The 13,680-nt window shown below is 36.0% G+C and overlaps 1 protein-coding gene across 6 annotated transcripts in view; it reads left to right on the top strand.

Moving 5' to 3' along the window:
• Window positions 1–13,680, top strand: part of Ubr5 (ubiquitin protein ligase E3 component n-recognin 5) — a 128,543-nt gene that overhangs the window by 92,917 nt on the left and 21,946 nt on the right. For all 6 annotated transcript variants that reach the window (XM_046464606.2, XM_046464610.2, XM_046464609.2 and 3 more), the window contains exons 29-44: window positions 275–421; window positions 520–638; window positions 741–867; window positions 964–1,093; window positions 2,036–2,196; window positions 2,284–2,523; window positions 4,643–4,766; window positions 5,362–5,473; window positions 6,271–6,402; window positions 6,778–7,035; window positions 7,576–7,844; window positions 8,015–8,226; window positions 11,014–11,244; window positions 11,731–11,804; window positions 12,811–12,983; window positions 13,069–13,182. In XM_046464606.2, coding sequence (XP_046320562.1) covers window positions 275–421; window positions 520–638; window positions 741–867; window positions 964–1,093; window positions 2,036–2,196; window positions 2,284–2,523; window positions 4,643–4,766; window positions 5,362–5,473; window positions 6,271–6,402; window positions 6,778–7,035; window positions 7,576–7,844; window positions 8,015–8,226; window positions 11,014–11,244; window positions 11,731–11,804; window positions 12,811–12,983; window positions 13,069–13,182 — 2,623 coding nt within the window. The remainder of the gene's footprint in view (window positions 1–274; window positions 422–519; window positions 639–740; window positions 868–963; window positions 1,094–2,035; window positions 2,197–2,283; window positions 2,524–4,642; window positions 4,767–5,361; window positions 5,474–6,270; window positions 6,403–6,777; window positions 7,036–7,575; window positions 7,845–8,014; window positions 8,227–11,013; window positions 11,245–11,730; window positions 11,805–12,810; window positions 12,984–13,068; window positions 13,183–13,680) is intronic.

Raw genomic sequence — 13,680 nt, 5'->3', positions numbered from 1 at the left:
CTTAAACTAGATTAGGGGTGTACAGAATTCAGGAAAGACATTAACAGAAATGACTTCACTTGAGTCATTAAAGTGTAATTCAGGGGAATTTTGTGTAGTTTTATAGACTTCATACCATAAAAGTGATCCTTCCTGTTGTATATGTTTTAACAATTAACACTTTACATTTAAATATTAATATCTAGTTTCAGTGAATTGTGCTTTAGTAATGTCAGTAAAGATCTTTGCAAATTTTAAGAATTTTAGTACTTAACTTTTGGTGAATTCTTTCTAGACTCAAACGGACATCACCAACAGCCTATTGTGATTGTTGGGAGAAATGTAAATGTAAAACTCTAATTGCTGGACAGAAATCTGCTCGTCTTGATCTACTTTATCGCCTGCTCACTGCTACTAATCTGGTCACTCTGCCAAACAGTAGGCAAGTGGATTTTTAGGACACAAAATGAGTAAAATAGAAGGATCATGGCACTTTTTAGTAACCTTCCCCCACCCTTACCACACTGTTCTGTTTGGCAGGGGAGAGCACCTTCTGCTGTTTTTAGTGCAGACCGTAGCCAGGCAGACTGTGGAGCATTGCCAGTATAGGCCACCTCGAATCAGGGAAGATCGTAATCGAAAAACAGCTAGTCCTGAAGGTGAGTAAATTTAATACTTCTGATTTTTTATGAAAAACAGTTAGGTTGTATTTTTATCTTACTATTTTGTTTCTTTTCCTCTCTCTCTCTTTTCTTTTTTAGATTCAGATATGCCTGATCATGATTTAGAGCCTCCAAGATTTGCCCAGCTTGCATTGGAGCGTGTACTACAGGACTGGAATGCTTTGAAATCTATGATTATGTTTGGGTCACAGGAGAATAAAGACCCGTATGTATTCATTAAGAAAACATTTTTTAGATTTGTGTATTTCCCATGTTAGTGTAGGTTTTTACAGTGCATTCTGTCTCTCCTTCCCCCCTCAAGTCTGAGTGCCAGCAGTAGGATAGGCCATCTTTTGCCAGAAGAGCAAGTATATCTCAATCAACAAAGTGGCACAATTCGGCTGGACTGTTTCACTCATTGCCTTATAGTCAAGTGTACAGCAGATATTTTGGTAAGCTTTTTGAATATTTATTATAAGTATTTTTTTCTTAATTTGCATTGCATGGTTTTAAAAGCCAAATCCCTCTTAGTATTGATAGGCTCTGATTAAGCAGTACATTTAAGGGAATCAAATTTGGGGATGATTTGAATATAACAGCAGAAGCTCCTTTAATTCGAAATAAAAAACCTAAAATGTGTTACAAATCCAAATTGGAACTAAGACTCAGTGCTAATGAGGTTATAGTAAAAAGAACATACTCAGGCACTGATGAGGTGGCATTGCATTGAGGACCATATTTGGAAAACAACCTGTCATTGTCAAGTGCAATAAAAATAAATTTGTTTTGAAATTCTGAAAACTTGTCATAAAGAGCTGGGTACAGTGGTGCATGCCTGTAATCCCAGCTACTTGGAAGGGTAAGATAGAACAATTGCAAATTTGAGGCCCAGCAACTTTCTGAGATAGGGTCTCAGATAGGTCATCTCAGTGGGAGAGGACTCCTTGGATCAGTTCCCAGTATCTCCCCCCACCCCTCCCAAAAAAGTGATAGAGAAATAGTTACATGGAATTGGATTTTTTTTCTATAATTAATATCTGTGTGGTAAATCACACATGGAAAAGATTAGAAAGTGATATCAGTTGAATGAGGGAGATGGGATTATGAATGTAACATAAATATTTGAATCTGCTGTTTGTGAGTACAGTAAGTGAAAAAGTTCTTTTGATATATTTGGTATTTCTGTTCTGATTTACATCAGATTATGGAACAAAAACAAATCATACAATTGGGACCTATTTATGGAACACAGTGAGAGACTGAATGTTTTGGTTAAATTTATTTTGAAATTCTATTATGAAATGTTAACTGAAAAATGTTAGGCTTTTTACTTAATGAATGTTTTACTGTCTTATGAAATATCTTAATAAGAACAATTACAATTATTTTTAAAGCTTTTAGATACTCTACTAGGTACATTAGTGAAAGAACTCCAAAACAAATACACACCTGGACGTCGAGAAGAAGCTATTGCTGTGACAATGAGGTTTCTACGTTCAGTTGCAAGAGTTTTTGTCATTCTTAGTGTGGAAATGGCCTCATCCAAAAAGAAAAAGTAAGCCATCCTTATATATTTTGGCTTTTACAACATTTTTTTCTGCAGGACTCATAAAATATTTCTTTATTTCCCTTTTTGCCCCAGCAACTTTATTCCACAACCAATTGGAAAATGCAAGCGTGTATTCCAAGCATTGCTACCTTATGCGGTAGAAGAATTGTGCAACGTTGCAGAGTCATTGATTGTTCCTGTCAGAATGGGGATTGCTCGCCCCACTGCACCATTTACTCTGGCTAGTACTAGCATAGATGCCATGCAAGGCAGTGAAGAACTATTTTCAGTAGAACCATTGCCACCACGACCATCATCTGATCAGTCTAGCAGGTAAATTGCTACTATAAGAAATCATGATTAATTTATTCTCTGTTGATGTCATGTTTGCATAAACATATAGGTGGTATGCATGATTATTTATGTGCAGATATTTTATTTGGGGACATGTGAAAGTACTTTCAAGATATTTATCTTCAGACTTGTCAAATCTACCTCCTTATCAAATGTTTTTTTTTAGTGAAATCTACCTGGACTCGAGGTTATGCTACTGATCAGATTCTCTGTGAGGGACTCATCAGTACTTAAGTGGTATTATATTACCTTATGAAGTTTTGTCTCTGTTCCCTTGATTTTGTTGTAGAACACAAAAAAATTGGTCATCAACTCATCTCTAAACACTATCCATTAGTTTTTTTACTGAGTTTCAAGTTTTATGTCATCTTGTCCTTTTTCTTAATTCATTATTAAAGCATTTTACTCCAATCCTTTTACTTGATTCTTGTCCCAAACTCTTCCAGATCTCCTCTGATAATTGAGATATTGCTAATGTTTTCTGATATTACAAGCCCTTCATCTAATATGGTTGTAGTCAACTCTTCCCATAAGGGTGTATTTTGACCAAGTGTTTAAAAGCATACACTTGACCAGATGCTTGCATTTCCCTTGCATGACTATTATGTATCATCCATTGAGTATGAAGTGTTGAACGCAGTAGCTTTACTTTCTCTGTTCCTCCCCTCCAACTCTTCAAAACTGTTATGCCCCAAAGGTTTAACATAGCTTTTTTAGACTAGATTTTAGGCCTGTGGCCCTTCACTGTGTCAGCAAGTCTCTGGTGGGGAAAAAGGGTGAAACTCCCATTTCTAAATGGGAGTGATTTGTGTATTGGTAGTATCATAATATGAAGTACATAGTTTCTGTAAGTGGTTACCTTGAGGAACTGTAGTTTTGCTGCCCGTTTTCCCCAAGGTGTTTATTTTAACAAAGAAAATACTTATTAGTTGTGGTTTCACACTGTTGATTTTGGTGGGGAGGTACCAGGGATTGAACTCAGGTGCACCCAACCACTGAGCCACATCCCCAGCCCTATTTTATATTTTATTTAGAGATAGGGTCTCACTGAGTTGCTTAGTGCCTCACTTTTTGCTGAGGCTGGCTTTGAACTTGCAATCCTCCTGCCTCAGCTTCCTGAGCTGCTGGGATCATAGGCGTGTGCTACTGTGCCTGGCATGACTTATTTTTTCATATTGTAGAAATGTTGTAGTCTCTTCAGTGGTTAGAAATATCCTTTTCATCTCTTTGCCTCTCCTAATTTACAGTAACTGTTTTACCATTAAAGTTTTTGTGTTAAACACAGCATCAAGACTACTTGGTTGATTATTTGAAGGCACAGTTGCTCTCACATGTAACTGCTCTAATTTTCATTTCTCAGAGATCTAAGGTGAGGCGAGAACACTAATGGCACAACCACTTAAAATCTTTTGACTTTAACCTTTTTTAAATTGAGTTTCTTAATTCCTAAGGTATCATTACAGTATCATTTAACAACTGTCTTCAGATCTCTGGCCTACATTTAAAGCATTTTTTCTCTACTTTATAATGGAGGCATCTGTCTTTTGGCTGTTTCGACATCAGGTTTTGAGGGAAGTGAAACTTTCACCACCCCACTTTTGGTTATTACTGTATTTTAAAGCCATACTTTTAAACTGACATTTTTCGTTACATTAGCAACTCAGTGGTTAATGCAAAATAGAAATTATGTCAGGTTTCCTTAATGTGTTTTGATGAGCACACTTTCTGTTAATGAAGTGTTGTCATGAAAGCCTTTGGAAGCTGCAGAAAACCAGTGGAAAAGATTTTTTTCCTTCATATAATTTTTCAATGGGAAGGATTTATGCAAATATGTCTATCAACAGATTTAAAATGGACTTATTTAAAAAGTAAAAGCAAATTATGAGAGTTGTAATTTAAATCTATAGTAAAATAACTTCTTTTGAGTTTATATTTCCTAATGTACTGTAGATTAATGTTTCAAGAATTCTCAAGTTAGACTTAAAATAGTCTCATGTGCAATGAAATGAACTAAACTCTTAATGAGAAGCATGAAAGTATGTGCATTATGTCTGAGATGTGGCAACAGTATACTCATAAACCTGCTGATTCCTTACAGCTCCAGCCAGTCTCAATCATCTTATATCGTCCGGAATCCACAGCAGAGGCACATCAGCCAGTCCCAGCCTGTTAGGGGCAGAGATGAAGAACAGGATGATATTGTTTCAGCAGATGTGGAAGAGGTGGTTTTAATTGTGGTAGATGAAAAGCTTGTATCTGGGAAGGATATATATATATAGTCATTCTCTGCATTTGCACTATATGCTCTTTAACTGTTTCCATTTGCATCTAGCCTGTAGACTTGTGTTATATATTAATGTGTAACTTATGGTTACCTATTAAAATGATTTTAATAATGCTTGATACACTAGATATTAGGAAATTGTGCACATAAACTATTTCTACGTAAGGGTTAAGAGTTAAGATATTCTCACTGTTGAAAAAAATTCAGTAGTTTTGGGCAATGTATTTGAATGAGAGGATATTCAATTTTATAATGGCTGAACTATATAAAAAACCCTCTTCCCACCCCCAGAAGAATTTTCTTTATACTTTTAATTTTAGGACTCTGCATAAACTTTGGGATATGTCGACAGTAGTTTTGGTAACAAATTGTTGCTAGCAAAAAAATTTTATAACTGCTTAGTATATAATGTAGTACTTCTCATTGTTAGAGATCTTTGTATTTTAGTTTACTAGTTGCTGCAGAGGAGCACTAGTTAGAGGTATGGGTTTATTATATACTTTCATTGTCTACAAATAAGATTCTGGATTTAGGTTGAGGTGGTGGAGGGTGTGGCTGGAGAAGAGGATCATCATGATGAACAGGAAGAACATGGGGAAGAAAATGCTGAGGCAGAGGGACAACATGATGAGCATGATGAAGATGGTATGCAGGTTATTTGATAAATTATTCAGTATGAGTTAACCAGGTTCCTTAAAAGGAGAGAAAAACCCCATTTGATGTACAATTGTCCGACTTGCTTTCTGCCAAGGGATTCTGAAACATATGTTTCAATATTTTAGGAGGTGGCTATATAGATATATAAAATAATCCTCTTCTCCCTTTTTCTTTTCATAAAAGACTTCTAAAAATTAAAATAATTTTAGTTACATTACACAACATTTGGAAATTAGAGCGTTTTATCACCCATAATCCCACAGAGATAACAATCTTTTAAACTTGCACTCTTCTCCTGTACTGCTCTATTCCCATGCATGTTTTTTTAAAGATTATATATATAATTTTTGTGACTTTTCTTTTTCACCTAAGATAATCAAAAAGCACATTTTTAGAATTTATAGATTTTGATTTATTACTGTGAAATACAAGGAATGAGCATTTTTAACTTCTCCTTTTGGAACTCCAATATATAAAGCAGACAAAAACGGAGAAGGGGAACCTAGTTTAGTCTTCTGCCTGATGTCCCCCAGTACTTTTCTGCAGATATCTAAGACTCTGCAGGAGAGATTTTGAATTGCTATGTAACAGTCCACTGACCATAATAATTTCCCTCATCGCTTTTCTAATGCGGATTAGTCACTTATTCTCAATGTAGTAATTATCTTCTCACTGCCCTCCCCCCACCTCCCTTACCCTTATGATATTGTGGCTTATCAAATGCTGTCTTGATCCATAGTGAGTTTATGCTTTTTTCCTTAATATTATTTAAATATATTTTCTAGGGAGTGACATGGAGCTGGATTTGTTAGCAGCAGCTGAAACAGAAAGTGACAGTGAAAGTAACCACAGCAACCAAGACAATGCTAGTGGGCGCAGAAGTGTTGTCACTGCAGCAACTGCTGGTTCAGAAGCAGGTGTGTTGCCTTACTTGGCAATGTATGTTCAATATGAAATGGTTAATACTCAGTATAATGTGTACAAGGGTGGTTAAAAACTTTTGAAAATAACTTCATCTTTTTTCTCTATAGATGCTGAAGAAGGTATTATTTTAATTATCCTCTCCCCCCCCCCCCCAACGTTTCTGGCTTTTAAATAATGGGTTATTTAAAAGATTGATTCATTTAAAAGAGTTCTTTCTAATTGAGCTATTTCAGTGGTGGGTTTTGTGGACTATTGCATACAGCCTGGCATTGTGCTTAATATGCATATTTTCCTGATTGAGGGTGTACATTGTAATTTTAACTATCAACAAACTCACAGTGTTTTGGTTTTAAAAATACAAAATTTAGGAGCGAGCAGTGTTCCTGCCTTTTTTTCTGAAGATGATTCTCAATCAAATGACTCAAGTGATTCTGATAGCAGCAGTAGTCAGAGTGACGACATAGAACAGGAGACCTTTATGCTTGATGAACCTTTAGAAAGAACCACGAATAGCTCCCATGCCAATGGTGCTGCCCAAGCTCCCCGTTCAATGCAGTGGGCTGTTCGTAACACCCAGCATCAGCGAGCAGCCAGCACAGCCCCATCCAGTACATCCACACCTGCAGGTAAGTCTAAAAACTGAGTATTTCTAAGAGTATAAATAGTGTTTTAAATTATCATGTTCATCTCAAAAACAATTAGTTTTGTGGTTTTATTATTTTGTTGAGTTTCAAATATAAAAATTAGGTTATATGGTTATCACAAGGTTTCTTAACCTTTGCACTATTTCTACCTTGTTCTGGATAATTTTTTATTGTTAGGAATGTTAAAGGGCATCTGTATTCCGGGTCTAATAGCTGCCAGGAGCAACCCTCTCACCCCACTTTCCTCATTTCCCCCCAGTTGTGATAGTTAAAAATGTTTGCAGACATTGCCAAATGCCCCCTTTTGCCAGGGGATGGGAAGTATAAAGTCACCATTGGTTGAGAACATTATATTAATTCTTGTTCTTCCTAACACTTCCCTCAAATTAGTGTATGTTTAGGAAAAGGTTTTCGCTCACTATTAACAGTTGACCATTTAGATTTACAGAAGTATATACAGTGCCACAGCAGCAGAGTTGGCAACTGACATTAGCTCATTGTGATTGTCCTTTTTCCTTATAGCAAGTTCCGCGGGTTTGATTTATATTGATCCTTCAAATTTACGCCGGAGTGGTACCATCAGTACAAGTGCTGCAGCTGCAGCAGCTGCTTTGGAAGCTAGCAATGCCAGCAGCTACTTAACATCTGCAAGCAGTTTAGCCAGGGCTTACAGCATTGTCATCAGACAAATCTCGGACTTGATGGGCCTTATTCCTAAGTATAATCACCTAGTATACTCTCAGATTCCAGCAGCTGTGAAATTGACTTACCAAGATGCAGTAAACTTACAGGTATGAAACTATTGAAAAGTTGCTCAAATTTTTTTTTTTTGGCTATCAATTATGAGAATTCCAGTTAATGGGTATTAATATCACAAATGTTTAAAATGTTGACATACTACTACTACATCAAATTTAGCTCTATTTGGATAGTTTTAACTATTTTAGTTTGGTCTTCATAGAACTATGTAGAAGAAAAGCTTATTCCCACTTGGAACTGGATGGTCAGTATTATGGATTCTACTGAAGCTCAATTACGTTATGGTTCTGCATTAGCATCTGCTGGTGATCCGGGACATCCAAATCATCCTCTTCACGCTTCTCAGAATTCAGCGCGAAGGGAGAGGATGACTGCGCGAGAAGAGGCTAGTTTACGAACTCTTGAAGGCAGACGGTATGAAATTCTTCAAGTACTTTGTGTTGAGACAGTTCTTATATCTAGAAGGTTTGAGCTTTTTGAGTGCTATTACATTTGATCTTGTTGTGAAGGAGAAAGTAAATGCCTGGATATTACTCTTTTAAAGCAAAATAAGTTAGCTATAATTCCAGTTATTTTTTTAAAAAAACCCATTTTTGTTAGGGTCTGGTAATAAAGTCTTCATTTTTGAAGTTGATGGCTCATAGCCTTGCCTTATTGTACCTAAGCCTCCTTGCCTTCCCTCTGCAAGGCATATATTTATGGAAAACTTTTTTTGAATGTGAATTAACTTTGTACTTAAGATGGGGAATGTGTATGTAATCATCAACACTTCTCTTTAGTTGTGTGTCTGTCTATACTTTTTAAAAAAATGTTTTAAATTTGTTGTAATTTGTTATACATGACAGCGGAATGCATTTTGGCAAATACACAAATGAAGCACAACTGCTGCTTCCTTTGGTGGAACATGCTACTGAGTCACACAAGTAGTGTAATCATGCATGTATAAAGGGTAATAATGTCCATCTCATTCTGCCATCTAGCCCATCTCCATACCCTACCACCTCATTCCCTGCTGCACAATCCAAAGTTCCTTCACCCCCTCCCCCCAATTATGGATTAGAATAATTAGGAGTTTAGAAAACAAGCCAATTGTTGGAATCTTCAAGAGAGTTAATAGTTAATTACCGAGGGACGAGAAGCATTGAAATCATACATACAAGAATTTAGGGCCTTATGAAGGGAAGAGCAGGTCGAGGCAGTATTTATATTTACACTTTGATCCTGAATAACAGGAAAATTAGAGAAAAATGTAGAGTGGAATGGACACATGCCTAGTATGCAAAATTGAATAGATGTTTGGACTAGAGATATAGATTTGGAAGCCAGCAGCTATTCTGTGTCCTGGTAAGCCTGCTCCACAAAGATTAAAAGATTTGTCTTTGTTAGGCTTAGGTCACTACTCAGAGAACACAGAATTCGCTGGGTGCAGTGGCACATGCCTGTAATCCCAGTGGCTCGGGAGACTGAGGCAGGAGGATTGTGAGTTCAAAGCCATCCTTAGCAATTTAGTGTGACCCTAATCGACTCGGTGAGACCCGGTCTCTATTTAGTAAAGTGTCAGAAAGGGATGGGCATGTGGCTTGGTGATTAAGTACCCCTGGGTTCAATCCTCAGTATCAAAAACAAACATAGAATTCTTCATGGATCCTGATTGGTGGCAGTATTGTGTGTTCTTTCTCCCTCCCTCCCTCTCCCACTCCCCACGGCTTTATTGTAATATAAATCACATACTGTGCAGTTTACTCATTGGTTTTTCAGAGCTGTGTAACTGTCATCACAATCAATTTTGAAATATTTTCTTATTTTCTGCAAGCAATCACATAACTATAAGCAGTCATCTCCATTTCCCCTTACCTCCCCACCCAGTTTCCTATTTCTATATGTTCCAGACATTTCATGTTATTGAAATCATAATATATACCTTCTTGTACCTAGCCTAATGGTTTTGAGATTTATCATGTTTCAATAACTTAATTCCTTATTACTTCCTGAAATTTCATTGATATCACATTATGTTTATTCATCAGTTGATGGACATTTTGAATTATTTTAGCCTTTTCACTATTGAGCGTAATACTGCAGTTACACCCATTTGTGTATAGGTTTTTGTACGGACATGTATTTTCGGTTCTCTTAGATATATTCTCTACATCTTTACCAACACTTGTTATGTTTTTGATTATAGCCACCTAGTGGATGTGACATAGTATCTTATGGAATTGGTTTTGTCCTGCATTTCTTAATATGGCTAATGGTGTTGATCGTCTTTTCATGTGTTAATTGGGTGTTTGGCAAAATGTCTGTTTAGATCTTTCACCAGTTTTGTTCTGCTTTTTGTTTTGTTTTGGTACAGGAAATTGAACCTAGGGGCAGTTTGCCACTGAACAACATCCCTAGCCCTTTTTATTTTTTATTGAGACAGGGTCTCACTAAGTTGCTGAGGCTGGCCTTGAGTTTATGATCCTCTTGTTTCAGCCTCCCAAGGTGCTGGGATTACAGGCATGCACCACTATGCCCCGCTTTCACCCAGTTTTTAATTGGTTCGTCTTTTTTTTTTTTTTAAGAGTTGTCTAAGCTCTTCATATATTTTGGATACACGTTCCTTATCAAATGTATGTTTTTGCAAAAATTTTTGTCCTAATTCTCTGGGTTATCTTTTCGTGTTCTTGATATTATTCTTTGAAGTGCAAAAGTTCTTAATTTAGTAAAGTCCAGTTTATCCATTTTTTTTGTTGTTGTTTATGATTTTGTTATCATTTTAAGCAATTGATTCCCAGAGTGTGATCCCTAGAACAGCAGTTTCAACCTTATCTGGGAGCTTGTTAGAAATACAGATATTGGGGCCTTATCCAGACCTACCAAAAACTATGGAGGTGGGGTCAGCTTATCTGTTTAAATAAACCTTCCAGGTGATTTGGGGTGGCAGTGGTAGTGGGGGGGGGTTGGGGGGAACCTTGCAGTTTGAGAATCCCCGTTTTTAGGGAAGAAGTTCTTCTGCCATTCTGAAGGATACAATTCCTTTCTTATACAATAAGTATAGGACTATAAATTGTACACAGTGATTATATTTCTAAAGCAGAGCCACAGGCTTAATGAGTATTTATGAATGTTCTCAGTTTGTAGTTTTGCCTACTTATGATAGTGGCAGATTTCACATTTGTGTTTATTTGTAAACTTGTTTAATTTTTTTTCCCCCTGTAGACGTGCCACATTGCTTAGCGCCCGACAAGGAATGATGTCTGCTCGAGGAGACTTCCTAAATTATGCTCTCTCTTTAATGCGGTCTCATAATGATGAACATTCTGATGTTCTTCCAGTTTTGGATGTTTGTTCATTGAAGCATGTGGCCTATGTTTTTCAAGCCCTTATATATTGGATTAAAGCAATGAACCAGCAGACGACATTGGATACTCCTCAGTTGGAACGTAAAAGGTATATTTACGATGAGGCTAGTTTTAAGAAATACTTGCTTGGTATGGTCTCTGCAGGGAAATTCTAGAGTAAAGGAGAACAGCAATGCAAAAGAAAAACAGTATAGGAACATTTATGTAGGAAAGTATAACTTTTTTTCTGTTGCAGGTCCTAACTTAAAATGGGAAACCTAAGAATGCATTTAAGCTTCATACTTAAAATAGTTCAGCCTGAGTACTTACTGTGTTTTCTATTTAGAGTTTTTACAGGTACTCATATTTCTTGGGGTGATTTTTGCTTCTCTTTTTGTTATTGTAATACATTAGGCTGATTGGTAAATCATTTTCCAGAATCTGAAACTATACCATAGTGTTAGAAATCAGATATCAAACTGACCTCTTCAGTGTTTTTTTTGTTTGTTTATTTGTTTTGGGTTCCCCTTGCCTTTGTTCCTGTTCAGATTATACAACTAATTTCATTGAAAACGATTCACTTGTCTTTTTAAAGGACACGAGAACTTTTGGAACTGGGTATTGATAATGAAGATTCAGAACATGAAAATGATGATGACACCAATCAAAGTTAGTGCACAGAAAATCTGCTAATCTACTTCAAGAAATGGCTGCCTCAGTATTTCCCCTTCAAGCTTTTTAACTTCATTATTTTCTGTCTGGGTGGGAATTTCTCTTTTCTTCTCTATGTCCCATTTCTTATCGCTTCTGTCCATTTTTCTTTTACACATCCTTGCATTATATATTTCATAATTAAGGATTAAAGACCTGTTACAAACTTTTAAATATTGGATATTTTTCCTACTATATTTCTTTTTTACATTTGTCTGTTTTGTATTTTCTAGATGTAGTAAAGAAAATGAAAATCACTTCTGAATATCAAAACTTTTAGCAGTTAATATAAACTAAAGAATTTTTTTTCATAACTTTTTATACCACAGTACTTGGGGATCTTCTATAGCCAACTTATAGTTTTCTGTTAGTATTTCAGTTAGAAGCTTCTTATTCTCAACTAGTACTTTTATTTAGCCTAAGGAAAGACAGCTGACTACTATTTTTGAGAATCCAGTCATAGGTAACAACACACTAAGCATTGCCCAAATTTTCTTTCACTAAGGAGAGTTGGTCCCAGTGTGTCGATTGATTGTTGAGATACATGAGTTGCCCAAGTTTATTTTACTGTGGTAAATAAATGCTCAGATTACAGCTCCTGGGTATCTTTTCCTTTTGGAGTCATCAGTGAGTTGGGTCCTGATATGCTTAGGAATCTTGTTCTATATAGAACGATACAAGAAGCACTAACCAGTACAGAATGGAACAGTGTTATTGTTACATTTTTTATTTTGCATTTTAAAATTTTTGTAATATACATAAAATTTACCACTGTAACCATATCAAACTATTATATTTTGAATTATAACTTTAAAATATCAAAATTATGGACTACTAACTTGTTTTTGAGTTCATTATAATTTTTATAAAAAGATCAGGAATTTTGGATACAACAGATTAATGGTCTTTTATTCTTCCCTAATAATTATTTTTATTAAATAAAACATTTTATTTTTATATTTAGGTGCTACTCTGAATGATAAGGACGATGACTCTCTTCCTGCAGAGACTGGCCAAAACCATCCATTTTTCCGACGTTCAGACTCAATGACTTTCCTGGGGTGCATACCCCCAAATCCATTTGAAGTGCCTCTGGCTGAAGCCATCCCTTTGGCTGATCAGCCACATTTGCTGCAGGTGAATTAAACTAGTCTTAGGTTTCTTTCTAACTGCCATTTGTTTTAAGTGTTTAATATAACTAGAATATCTATTAAAATTTCAGCCAAATGCTAGAAAAGAGGATCTTTTTGGCCGTCCAAGTCAAGGTCTTTATTCTTCATCTGCCAGTAGTGGGAAGTGCTTAATGGAGGTTACAATGGACAGAAACTGCCTTGAGGTAAGATATAAAAGTCTGTGTAATAGAATGTTTGTTAAGAAGAACTTGTCTCAGTGTCTAGATTTTTAGAAATGCATTAATTCAAAGTATTTTATTTCCCTAAATAATAGAGGTGTCCAAAATTCCTGCCTTAATAACACCATAGAAGGAATTCCACCACTGTCATTAACTTGCTCTGTTAGGTCAGTTTTGTTATGTGCTTTCTTTCACAGAGTTGATCCTTACACAGTACTGACAATTTTAATATTCACATATATAATCCAAGTGATTCGGGAGGCTGAGGTAGAAAGATCATGAGTTTGGGGCCAGCCTCAGCAATTTAGTGAGACCCTGTCTTAAAGAGGCGCTGAAGATATAGCTCAGTGGTAAAGCATACCTGGGTGCAGTCTTCAGTATACACAAAGAAAGTTGTAGATAAAGAAGGTCAGATTAGTGATATCTAACATTTATTGAGTAATTCTGGGTCTTGGGCACTATTTTAATATTTATAACCATGGT

Source organism: Marmota monax, unplaced genomic scaffold (genome assembly GCF_021218885.2).
Source record: "Marmota monax isolate L192 unplaced genomic scaffold, Marmota_monax_Labrador192_F-V1.1 WCK01_AAM20220418_F8-fsc00003, whole genome shotgun sequence".
In the NCBI taxonomy this organism is placed as follows: domain Eukaryota; kingdom Metazoa; phylum Chordata; class Mammalia; order Rodentia; family Sciuridae; genus Marmota; species Marmota monax.
Note: the sequence above shows the minus strand (reverse complement) of the source record. Positions and strands in the feature narration are given on the sequence as shown.